At 38.5% G+C, this 13,421-nt stretch overlaps 1 protein-coding gene and 1 long non-coding RNA gene across 2 annotated transcripts in view; both read right to left on the bottom strand.

Moving 5' to 3' along the window:
* LOC147604713 (uncharacterized) overlaps positions 1-13,421 on the bottom strand; it is a 62,951-nt gene that overhangs the window by 13,050 nt on the left and 36,480 nt on the right. The window lies entirely within an intron of this gene.
* LOC147604714 (abscisic stress-ripening protein 2-like) lies at positions 80-785 on the bottom strand. Its single transcript, XM_086794789.1, has 2 exons — positions 481-785; positions 80-358 (listed from the first exon to the last, which is right to left on the bottom strand). Exons 1-2 carry the CDS (start codon positions 712-714, stop codon positions 206-208), a joined length of 387 nt encoding a protein of 128 aa, XP_086650915.1. The 5' UTR covers positions 715-785; the 3' UTR covers positions 80-205.

The following is a 13,421-nucleotide window of genomic DNA, read 5'->3' on the forward strand; positions in this document are numbered from 1 at the left end:
TATATTGTCAACGTTGATAAGGTGATTAATACTTGCACTGCTCCCTTTTTTTACTACACTAGCTACTAACGCACAGTACTTAAAAAGGAAGCGAAGTTATTCTATTAAGATTATAATAGTGCTTTAGGGCAAGACGAGAGCGCTGACCGCTTCCATAGCCATACATAATATAGGCAGTTTAAGGCACGGACGGGTAAGTTTCTATTCAGCAACCATAGCCATTGCTATACTTTTTCTTCTCGCGGTGCTCGTAAACGGCATAGCCGCCGGAGCCGAGAGCTGCCAAGCCTGCGACCTCGGCCTCCTGCTTGTGCTTGGCGCAGTCCGCTGGGTCGGTGCTGGCTTTGTGACCTTCATACTGAAATATGATCATCAAGCGATTAGGTAGTGAGCAGTAATTATTAGAGATCAGCAAAGGCCGAAACGGCTCTGCAGGAGATGATGGGTATGAGAAATGAAGCGTTAATATTATAATAATACCAGAGCGAAGGCTCCCGCAGCCACCGCACCCAGCTCGCCCAAGCGTTCGTTGCGCTGGTAGTTGGCGTGGTGGTGCTGCCGCGGTGGTGGCGGGCCTTCACGAACGTAGCTTTCGTCGAAGCGTTGGTAGGCGCTCTCGCCCACGTAAGGCTGGGCGGCATACACGCGTTCGCCCTCATACGCCTCGCCGTAGTACCTCTCCTCCTCCCCATCATGATGGCGGTGGCAAGACATGTTTCCTTACTCTTCTTGTTCTTTGGTTACTTCGAGCAACCGTTGCTTGTTTGGAAGAGTGAGTTTCCCACAGGCCCATTTATACAGTTTTTTCCACACCGGCCTTTATCGTTTTTTTTCTATTCTGTCGTCGTCGGACTTTCTAAAGAAGATGCCCGTATTCTAGCGTTAGTGGCCGGAATCGAATCTTGAGTCACTTCACATTTTGCTTTGATGTTGTTGTTGTTGCAACGCACCTTAAAAAGAGGATTGAGGGTAGGTTAATCATTGTTGGTATCAATTGAGGGTAGGATTGAGTCCACAGAGGAAAGGGTTCTCCACTCCTCAAGGGTATTGTAATGGAAAAAGGCCAAAAAAATAAAAATAAAAATAAAAAAAATCCAAGGTGTGTGTGAATTCCCCTTTAGTTATCGACATTGATTTGACACCACCCCATTTCTCCAATTATAATTGTGCATGATTTATCCAGGAATTGCACATATATCCTCGACAAGAACACACATTTTCTTTCCAAAAACACAATGTGCATTTTATAGAAAATTGAGGACTGACATTTGAAAAATCCCTTGTTCACATTGTATTGCCCATCCACATGCACCCGAACTTTAGTTGGGAACAAATCTTTTACATATTTCTTACCCATAGAACGGACCACTAGCACTCCCATACCCAAGGACACCAAAATTTGAGCTTCATCTTCCTAACATGTGCCCTCACGTGGTCCCGTCGTCTTAATGTTGTAAGTGTGCGTTGCATCGATGGAGCAACCAAGGGTACCTAGAGCATGTTAAGGCTTATCTAGACAATCCAAAGCAAGCACATGTGATAACCTCATCTATGTTCACACATAAAGAACACAACAAAGACTCATTAAGACCCCACGAGAGGCCGTTCTTGGGTAAAACATGATCGAGAATTCATATAATGAGCCCTACATACGTCCAAAAGATAAAGTTACTTTGCCATCGAGTTTAGGCTAGTAGTATAGCCTTTCCTTGAGGGGTAGCAAAATTAAGAGTGCATTCATGTGGAGGACAAAAAAACTCCAAAGCGTTCACGGACTTGACCCTCCCACACAACTCTAAGCTTGTATGAATAATACTAGGAGCTAATGATGAATTTGTAAAATGAGCTAACTCCAAAGGAAATTTTCTTCTCAAAATTTAGTGAGTAATAACGATTAAATAATTTATAATTAAGAGTACTTCTTGTTACGTCAATTCGAGATGAAAAAAGGAAATCATTACATAGGATCACTTATAAATTGATTCAATTTGGAGCGACTTCTCATATGCACTAATGCTTCACAATTAACTTGCCAAAAGTGACAGGCTTTATAGGAATTCAATATTTAATGTAGTACATTATCCTAGGGGTGCACTATATGGAAATTCCATATAGCATGTGCACAAGGGGGGTGTATTTAGAAAACAAATTTCGGAATATTCTAAGATTGTGTATAAACCCCCCTTTTTGTAAATTCGAGACTTAAAAAATCCCCTCTTCAATGCAAGTCATCTTATCCTTCTTCAATATAGAAAGCCCCTTGTACATATATACACAAATGTTTTGCAACTCTACTGGAAACAAAAATATATTTTGTTCAACCTTGTGCTATATTTTATAATACACAAGTGACCCCCTCCCTCCCCTCCCCTCCCCTAGGTAGACTATAAGATAAATGCATAAAGAAAGATTGTGTATACATGTACTGTTCCAATCAAAGGTTGGATTCCTTTACATAAATTTGTGAAATTTTAGGTTGAATAGTGTGAGACAAGTTGTTTACATAGAAGGATGCAATTATATTTATTATGCTTCTTTAGCCCTAATGGTGCAAGTGTTCAAGCATAGATGTAAAAGTGATGCTCAAATTTAATTGAGAATTTAATCTTATGTTTGGATAAATCAATGCCCATTTGGTTGAGTTCACATTAGCTTTGTAAGTTTGTGGTGAAATTTCATTTTTTATCTTTTTATAAAGAGGTATGGATCAAAGGGTGTAAACTAGGTTTGTCCTTTTGATTTATGGATGCTTCATTTAATATTCTGCATAGTCTTTCATCTATAATACACAAAAGACATCATAATAAAGGTACATGGATACATTATTCCTTGAAAAATTAATATCATTTCAAGACTCAAATACTCTTATTGCTTTACTGCTTTTCATTAGGAATTACTATTAATGTAGTTTTTAAACTAAACTTTCTTTAACATTAATTTTTAAGGTTTTTTTTTTTGTATTCTAGAGGTGAGACAAGCCCCCATATATAACACAAGGAAGGCTAGGATAATAGATTTTCATATCAATTAAGGATAGGTTATTCATTTTGGCATCAATTGATATAGTCCACAGAGGAAAGTCTACATGTATAGGGCAGGTGTGAAATTTAGCCATGATTATTCACTCAAATTCTATAAAAAACTTAATTTGTATGTATTGTAATGGAAATGTTTCTTTAAGAGAAAAATGTTAAAATTGCAAAGAAATCAATAAATGTTAAAAGGTTTAATGTAAAATATACACAACTATGGTGTTATTGCTTAATTTGATGTAAGTAAATAAGATTACTGGATCTGGTTGAAGTAATGTAAGATTATTGTACACTTAGTGGTGTGAAGTGATCTTGATAATTTCTTGACCAAGAAAGAGTTTACATCATGATCTATGTAATCAATGTGATCATTGATAAATTTGGATAAAGTATGATCTCAGCTTGTCAAGAAACTCAATACAAAGGTACACAATCTTGCAAAAAGCTAAAGCCTAGCATTTTTTTACAAAATTACAACCTTGTTGAGATTCAAACCCCATCTTCTAGTGTAGGTAGTGCTCAAGGTTCCTACCTACATACAATTGTTAGTAATGATTTTCAACGCACAAGCTTAGAGTTTATAGTATAGTGCATCAACATGCTTTCCTCGATTCAGCAATCATGACTCCTTGGAGAAGAACATAGTATAGCAAGAAGAAGGCTTTGGAGAAGAAGGCTTTGGAGCATTGATCCTAATCCTCATTCATTGGAGAAATATACTTGCATATAAACAACAATCTAAATAAAGAAAAAAGGAAAAGTAGGGGAAACAGAGCCCACCCGTGTGATGGATAGATTGGGGTCTGCATCATCTCAAACATTTCGAACTCTCCTGCCAAACCGATACTCATCAAGTAGTTTCAAGGAACTCGGTATTTGGAGGGAGATAAGCTTAAAGGGATGGATCCACGACATCTAATTTCTTACTCGTCCCTCACATAATTCGGTAGGGAGCTTTCTATTCATATTAACCCTGACAAGGCAACCTACATGTATGCAGTGTAAAGCCTCAGTGTAAGGTTTCATCACCTTGATCATTCAAGGCCCAACACGGCAAGTCCAAGTTGCTACCCTGGCCTATACTTGCTAAGGGAGGAACTGGATGTCATAAGAACTACCCAATTTAATTCAAAATTTAATCTTATGTTTGGATAAATCAATGCCCATTTGATTGAGTTCACACTAGCTTTGTAAGTTTGTGGTATAATGTCATTTTTTACCTTTTCATAAAGAGGTATGGATCAAAGGGTGTAAACTACGTTTGTCTTTTCGATTCATGGATCCTTCATTTATTCTATATAGTCTTTCATCTATAATACACAAAAGAAATCATAATAAAGGTGCATGGATAAATTATTCTTTGAAAAAGTAATATCATTTCAAGAGTCAAATACTCTCATTGCTTTAATGCTTTTCACTAGGAATTACTATTAATGTAGTTTTTAATCTACACTTTCTTTAACATTAATTTTTTTAGTTTTTTGTGAATTTTTTGAAGGAATAATTTTAACTTGAAGAATAAGGCTATTTGGAGATACCTTTGAATTTAATAGTAAATATTTCTATAAGTTTAAATTTTATTTTGTATTGCAGAGGTTAGACAAGGCCCCATATATAACACAAGGAAGGCTAGGCTAATAGATTTTTATATCAATTGAGGATAGGTTATTCATTTTGGTATCAATTGATATAGGAGTGATATAGTCCATAGAGGAAAGTCTACATGTATAGGGCAGGTGTGAACTTTTGCCATAGTTATCCACTCAAATTTTGTAAAAACCTTAATTTCTATGTATTGTAATGGAAAAGACCACTTTTTTTTCAAGGTGAAGGTTGTGTGTGAATCGTCACTTCGTTATTGACTCAATTTTGTATAAATCCAGTTTTTACCTTACATTAATGATGTGTTTTCAACCTAATGACATTAATATTTTAATGGCATTTACTTGATCAAATGAGGGATTATTGATTGAAACTTTCCTAAAGCAAGGTAAGATAATTGTACACTTAGTGGTGTGAAGTGATCTTGACAATTTCTTGACCAAGAAAAAGTTTATAGCATGATCTATGCTAATCAATGTGGTCACTGATCAATTCGGATCAAGTTTGATCTCTTGTTAAGAAACACTGAACAAAGATACCCAAACTTGCAAAAAGCTAAAATCTAGTAATTTTTTGCAAAATTACAACCTTGTTGAGATTCAAACCCAACATTCTAGTGTAGCTAGTGCTCAGGGTTCCTACCTACATACAACTTTTAGTAACATTCTAGTGTAGCTAGTGCTCAGGGTTCCTACCTACATACAACTTTTAGTAACAATCTTGAAGGCAAAAGGCCACTTCTTTTTCAAGGGTAAAGGTTGTGTGTGAATCGCCCTTTAGTTATCGACTCAATTTTGTACAACCTTGTTGAGATTCAAACCCAACATTCTAGTGTAGCTAGTGCTCAGGCTTCCTACCTACATACAACTTTTAGTAACAATCTTGAAGGCAAAAGGCCACTTCTTTTGAAAGGGTAAAGGTTGTGTGTGAATCGACTCAATTTTGTATAAATCCACATTGCATTTACTTGAGTTTTTACGTTACATTAATGATGTATTTTCAACCTAATGACATTAATATTTTAATGGCATTTACTTGATCAAATCTTGAAGCAAAAATGAGTGATTTTTGATTGAAACTTTCTTAATCTTGATAATTTCTTTGCATAAATTATGTTTCTTTAAGAGAAAAATGTTAAAATTGCAAAGAAATCAAGAAATGTTACAAGGTTTAATGCAAAATATACACAACTATGGTATTATTGCTTAATTTGATGTAAGTAAACAAGATTACTGAATATGGTTGTTGGAAGTAATGTAAGATTATTGTACACTTAGTGGTGTGAAGTGATCTTGATAATTTCTTGACCAAGAAAGAGTTAACAGCTTGATCTATGTAATCAATGTGATCACTGATCAATTTGGATAAAGTACGATCTCTTGTCAAGAACCTCAAAACAAAGGTACACAATCTTGCAAAAAGTTAAAACCTAGCAAATTTTTTTGCAAAACTACAACCTTGTTGAGATTCAAACCCCATCTTCTAGTGTAGGTAGTGCTCAGGGTTCCTACCTACATACAATTGTTAGTAATGATTTTCAAGGCAAAATCTTAGAGTTTACAATGTAGTGCACCAACATGCTTTCCTCAGTTCAGCAATCATGGCTCTTTGGAAGAACATAGTTTAGCAAGGAGAAGGCTTTGGAGCATTGATCCTAATCCTCATTCATTGGAGCAATAGACTTGCATATAAACAAAAATCTAAATAAAGAAAAAAGGAAAAGCAGGGGCAACAGGGCCCACCCATGATGGATAGATTGTGGCTAGCATCTCAAACATTTGGACACTCTCCCACCAAACCGATACTCATCAAGTAGTTTCAAGGAACTCGGCATTTGGAGGGAGATAAGCTTAAAGGGATGGATCCATGACATCAAAGTTCTTACTCGTCCCTCACATAATTCAGTAGGGAGCTTTCTACTCACATTAACCCTGACAAGGCAACCTACATGTATGCAGTGTAAAGCCTCAGTGTAAGGCTTCATCACCTTGATCATTCAAGGCTCAACATGGCAAGTTGAACTTGCTACCCTGGCGTGTACTTGCTAAGGGAGGAACTGCATGTCAAGAACTACCCAATTTAATTGAGAATTTAATCTTACGTTTTGCGATAAATCAATGCCCAGTTGGTTGAGTTCACACTAGCATTCTAAGTTTGTGGTGAAATGTCATTTTTTATCTTTTCATAAAGAGGTATGGATCAAAGGGTGTAAACTACATTTGTCTTTTTGATTCATGGATCCTTCATTTATTCTACATAGTCTTTCATCTATAATACACAAAAGAAATCATAATAAAGGTGCATGGATAAATTATTCTTTGAAAAAGTAATATCATTTCAAGAGTCAAATACTCTCATTGCTTTAATGCTTTTCACTAGGAATTACTATTAATGTAGTTTTCAATCTAACAGTGATCTTGACAATTTCTTGACCAAGAAAAAGTTTACAGCATGATCTATGCTAATCAATTTGATCACTGATCAATTCAGATCAAGTTTGATCTCTTGTCAAGAAACACAGAGCAAGAAGGGCATCGTACTTGAAATGTGTGTGTGTGTGTGTGTGTGTGTGTGAGAGAGAGAGAGAGAGAGAGAGAGAGAGAGAGAGAGAGAAGGGAGGGGATGTGTGCAAACTTGTTGGCTCTTGCACATATCATATGCTATGTGTGTAAGAAGAAAGAGAAAGAGAGTACGTGTAACTTTCAGAGTTAGCTAACCTATAGGAGAGAGATAGAGGGAGAGAAATGATGATGATGATGTGATTCTACTGTTAATAGAGAGCCGGCATGCATGCAAGAGAGAGATGATGATGATGATGTGGTTGTGCTGCTATGCAAGAGAACCGACCTCGAGCAATAAAGAGAATCCTGTGAGAGAGAGTTGATGCGCTAGTAAAGAGAATAGCAACACACACTAACTTCTTTGAAAAAAGTTTTATTTTGATTTATTACCAAATTGAACATCAATATTAACCTTTGAAATAAAAAGCAAGCCTACTCGGTTTGAAATATTAACCTTTGAAATAAAAAGCAAGCCTACTCGGTTTAATCATGAAGCACGTTTCAGTGCCATATATTTTAGGATTTTATCTTGGTCATATTAATCAAATAATGACTTGAAATGTTCATTCAATCAATCTATGATAAACCTTAGGTCCTTACGTGAACCCATGCACTCCCTTCTCTTCTACACAATCCCAACCTGGGTACACATGAGAATTAGGGATTGTGCATACTAACTTTGCAACTCATCAAATATCACATCACTACAAACATATAATCTCCTTGTCGAAGGACCAAAGCAGCATCTATAGCCCTTTGTTTCTCTTGGCCATGACCAATAAACACACATTTGATGGCCTTCGATGAACACACATATAACCTCGTAGAAGGGTATCAAAGCATATGTAGCCCTTTGATTCTTGGCTATAACCAATAAACACACATTTGATGGCCTTTGGTTGCAACTTGGTTCTATTTTCTTTGGAAACATGAACATAACAAAGGCTTCTAAAAACTTTAAATGAGAAATATCGACACCTGTGAATTCCTGAACGGACGTACGTCTGTGAAGGTACGAGCGTATGCTTACAAAAACTGGGTGGCAGGTATCTTGAATGCACTGTCCCAGAATGATGTATCTTCTCATAGTTGCCCTCAGATATTTCCCTAACAGTACATCTGTACTCCTTTTATACCCTGTTTAATGCACTTTATGCTCTCTTTAATGCACTTTATACCCTTTTTGATGCACAGTGCTCTCATTGATAAGGTAGATATGTGAAGATCCTACCCCACAAAGGAAGAAAACGGACGTGGCTTAAGAGCGTACGGCCGTACCTGATTTGAGAAGTGAGTGGATGTTCACTCCTTAGAAAAGCTAGCCAAGACTGAACGTGCTAAGTTTCTCCTCTGGTTTCTTAGTGATTTCAGCCCTTCCAAGATGATTTTTTATGTTTTTCTTTTTGTGGATGGCTTAGGCTAACCCCAAGCTATCCAATGATGCCTAGAATGCGTAATTAAACCTAATGACCCAAGATGAATTGTGAGATAAAGCTAATATACACTTTTTACCTAATTGAAGAAAAATAGGAAATTAATGGACTCAAGAGCAAGGTTAGGGCACTTACTTGTAGTTCTTGCTTTTGATGCTGCTTTCCAAGATCCTCATGCTTCAATTTTTCCATTGAATTCTAATGTATGAAGAAAAACAAAATCAAACCAATCAAAATGCATCTCATAAACTATTCCTATTGGTGGATTTGCATTCCAATCGGGGAAAATCTAGACTCTAGCTAAGGGATAGGATGTGGAGGAGGGCCCTAAGGTAAATGCATTCCCTGGTAGCGGTGTGAAAGATGTTCATCAAAATGAGCATGCTTTCTTACACAAGAGAGAGAGAGAGAGAGAAGGGAAGAGAAAAGAGACAATACAAGGATTGGTTTGGGAACTAGCATTTAGTCGACTCTAATGAGGGTTAACTCCTCGATGTGAGGCCTCCAGGGGCTCACTCCACCACCACTTATGTCAATCAAGTGGATCTTTCCACAAGCTAGGTGAGTAGCAATGAGAGAAGGAGCTATCGAGAGCTCAACTCCTACCCAATACCTTCATGTGTGCAAGAGTGAAGCTAGGTGAGTAGCAATGAGAGAAGGAGCTATCGAGAGCTCAACTCCTACCCAATACCTTCATGTGTGCAAGAGTGAAGGTGAGAGAGAGAGAGAGCAAGTAGAAGAAGAAGAGGCAAGCAATGAGAACCTCACAAACATTCACACACACACAATCAAGCAATCAAGCATGGATGCACACAAGCTTACCACCATAGTCACGAGAGAGAGAGAGAGAGAGAGAGAGAGAGAGAGAGAGAGAGAGAGAGAGAGAGAGAAACTCAATTGTGATAATGGGATTGTCCCTTTTCATATTTCATAAGTCACTTATATACATGAGCTCACTTTTTACAACGGTCGACCGCCTATCCTACAATTGGGCGCCCAAAATTGGTTCTTCTAGCTCGCTAGCATAACATAAGCTGGGTCATAACTTATATCTTCAACATGAAGCGCTTAGCGAGGTGTACATAAAAATGAGTTACATGAAGCATAACCATGCTTTAAAATAATGTTAACCAGTGCGGCAGTTGGTACGCACACTTCCGATTTCTTATGTGTACCTAGGTTCAGATCGTGTAGAAGAGAAGGGAGTATATGGTTTTATGTAAAGCCCTAAGGTTTACTGTACATTGCTTGAATATTGCACGTTTCAAGTGGTCATTTGATTAACATGACCAACATAAAATTCTAAAATATATGGCACTGAAACATGTTTTAAACGGAGGATGGTTGCTTTTTGTTTCAAAGGTTCATATTGACATTTGAGTTGGTAATAAATTAAAAGAAATCTTTTTTCCAAGAAGTTGAACATTTGTCGCTATTCTTTTTACTAACGCATTGGCTCTCTCTCATAGGATTCTATGTACTACTCGAGGTCGGTTCTCTTGCCATGCACAATCACATCATCATCATCTCTCTCTCCTACATGTATGCAAGCTCTCTCTTAACACTAGAATCACATCATCATCTCTCCCTCTCTCTCTTCCTCTGTCTCTCTCGTGCAAGTAAGCTCTCTCTGAGAGACATGTAGTTACATATACTCTCTCTCTCTCTCTTCTCTCTCTCTCTCTCTCTCTCTCTCTCTCTCTCTCTCTCGTTTGTTGCTAGGTGGAAGAAGCGTTCAATCGCTATTGTGATTCTCTTCCTCATTCAATCGTCTCTCTTTCTCTTTCTTACAAGCATAGCATACGAGGTGTGCAAGAGCCAACAAGTGTGCACACAACCCGTCTCTCTTTCTCTCTCTTCCACACATAGCATACAAGTTGTGCAAGAGCCAACAAGCGTGCACACAGCCCCCCCCCCTCTCTCTCTCTCTCTCTCTCTCTCTCATTTCACAGTAGAGTCACATTATCATCTCTCTTTCTGTCCCTTGCAAATCCTCTCTCTGTGAGACAATACTCTCTCTCTCTCTCTCTCTCTCTCTCTCTCTCTCTCACACACACACACACACACACACACACACACACACATTGTCGCTACGTGGAAGAGGCATTCAATCTGGTTTTGATTCTCCTCCCCGTCGAATCGTCTCTTACACACATAGCATACGAGGTGTGTAAGAGCCAACAAGCATGCACATAGTCTCTCTATTTCTCTCATTTCATGTACAATGCCCTTCTTGCCTTTTCCTACTACCTTTGATAGGGGCTCTGTTGGAGCATCACATGCACACAATAGACATAGAGATGTTGGCACCTTGGGTAAGCGGGACGGTGGTAACCAAAGGAAAGGGATGTGGTGAGCACTATGTTTCAAGGTTTCATCTTATAATACATTAGCCATTAGAATTTTATCAAGCTTGATAAGATCAAATACTCATTAAATACTACCCACACACTACCCCATTTTTTACAATACCTACTAAATAGAGTACTTAAAACAGAAGCGAGGTTATTCTATTAACATTATAGTGCTTTAAAGCAAGACGAGTGTTGGCTGGCTCGGGCCTTTCTCACTAATTTAGCCACACAGATATCCATAATAATACTAGGAGTGAGTTCCTAATGCTGATTTGTATGCTGTAGGTGAGGTGTTGGGAAGGGAAGAAGAGACCCCCCAAATTCGGACCAAGAACTCAAAAGTGGTACCGAAAAGTAAAGTAGGATGATCTTTTTTAGAAAACCCTATTGGAAAAACAATCCCCTCGTGGATGCACTACTGATGCAATGATGGAGGCTAGCATCCTGCTGGGTTATCAGATATCTTGGGAGCAGGAGGAGATGGGATTTTTTGTGTAAATTCTAAACGAAGACAAAAGTGATTTGTAGGGATCAGTAGTTTAGATTTTACTTGGTTGTACTGTAGTTCTTTTTATATGATAGGTAGTTTAATAGGCATGGTGGTGATTTTCTATTCAGCACCCATAGCCATTGCTATAATTTTCCTTCTCGCGGTGCTCGTAAAATGCGTAACCCCATTGGAGGAAGAGGTGCCAAGCCTACGACCTCAGCTTCCTGCTTGTACTTGGAGGAGTGTTGTGCTGGGTCGGTGTAGTGGCCTTGTGACCTTCATATTGAAATATGATCATAAGGTAGTGAGTAGTAAGAGAGGGACATAATTATTATAGAAAGCAAAGGTTTTGGAGATGGGTATGAGAAATCAAGCGTTATTATAATAATACCAATTTGCGAAAGGGCTACATATGCTTTGATCCTTCTACGAGGTTATATGTGTGGTCAAATATGCAACCAAAGGCCATCAAATGTGTATTGGTCATGGCCAAGAGAAATAAAGGGCTATAGTAGATGCTGCTTTGGTCCTTCTATAAGGGGATTATCTGTTTCTAGTGACGGAATATTTGATGAGTTGCAAAGCTAGTATGCACACTCCCTAATTCTCGTGTGTATCTAGGTTGGGACTGTGTAGAAGAGAAGGGAGTGCATGGGTTCACGTAAGGACCTAAGGTTTACCGTCGGATGAGAGACCTTTGCATGTCTTATCTACAGCGAGTTCATATACCATGGTAGTAAGTATTATTTAACATAAAGAATATGAATTTCAATTTTTTATTTGAATTACTATGAGAACTAGATGCTATTTGAACAGGCACTCTGGAGCTCATGGTAGGCTACCTTCAAAATTTCCAAGGGGGTCCCTCCCCTCACAAGCTCCTAATTATAATGAAGAGAGAGAGTGTGCGCACTTTGCGTGTGTGTATGATATATATATATATAATATGTCTATATGTGTGTTGGGGAGAGAGAGTGTGACTAACAGGTATATTCAAAGGTTCATATTGACATTTGATTTGGTACATTTGATTTGGTAATAAATTAAAAGAAATCTTTTTTCCAAGAAGTTGAACATTTGTCGCTATTCTCTTTACTAATGCATCGGCTCTCTCTCATAGGATTCTATGTACTACTCCAGGTCGATTCTCTTGCCATGCACAATCACATCATCATCGTCTCTCTCTCCTACATGTATGCAAGCTCCCTCTTAATAGTAGAATCACATCATCATCTCTCGCTCTCTCTCGTGCAAGTAAGCTCTCTCTGAGAGACATGTAGTTACATGTACTTTCTCTCTCTCTCTCTCTCTCTCTCTCTCTCTCTCTCTCTCTCTCTCTCTCTCTCTCTCTTTCTCTCTCTCTCTCGTTGTCGCTAGGTGGAAGAGGCGTTCAATCACTATTGTGATTCTCTTCCTCATTCAATCATCTCTTTTTCTCTTTCTTACAAACATAGCATACGAGGTGTGCAAGAGCCAACAAGTGTGCACACAACCCGTCTCTCTTTCTCTTTCTTACACACATAGCATACAAGTTGTGCAAGAGCTAACAAGCGTGCACACAGCCCCCCCCTCTCTCTCTCTCCCCCTCTCATTTCACAATAGAGTCACATCATCATCTCTCTTTCTGTCCCTTGCAAGTCGTCTCTCTGAGAGACAATACTCTCTCTCTCTCTCTCTCTCTCTCTCTCTCTCTCTCTCTCTCTCTCTCTCTCTCTCTCTCTCTCTCATTGTTGCTACGTGGAAGAGGCATTCAACCGTTGTCCTCCCCATCGAATCATCTCTCTTTTGCTTTCTTACACACATAGCATACCAGGTGTGCAAGAGCCAACAAGCATGCACACAGTCTCTCTCTCTCTCTCTCTCTCTCTCTCTCTCTCTCTCTCTCTCATTTCATGTACAATGCCCCTCTTGCCTTTTCCTACTACCTTTGATAGGGGCTCTGTTGGAGC

This window comes from Cibotium barometz, chromosome 61, assembly GCF_041138505.1.
Source record: "Cibotium barometz isolate CiBa-2024 chromosome 61, ASM4113850v1, whole genome shotgun sequence".
Classification (NCBI taxonomy): Eukaryota; Viridiplantae; Streptophyta; class Polypodiopsida; order Cyatheales; family Cibotiaceae; genus Cibotium; species Cibotium barometz.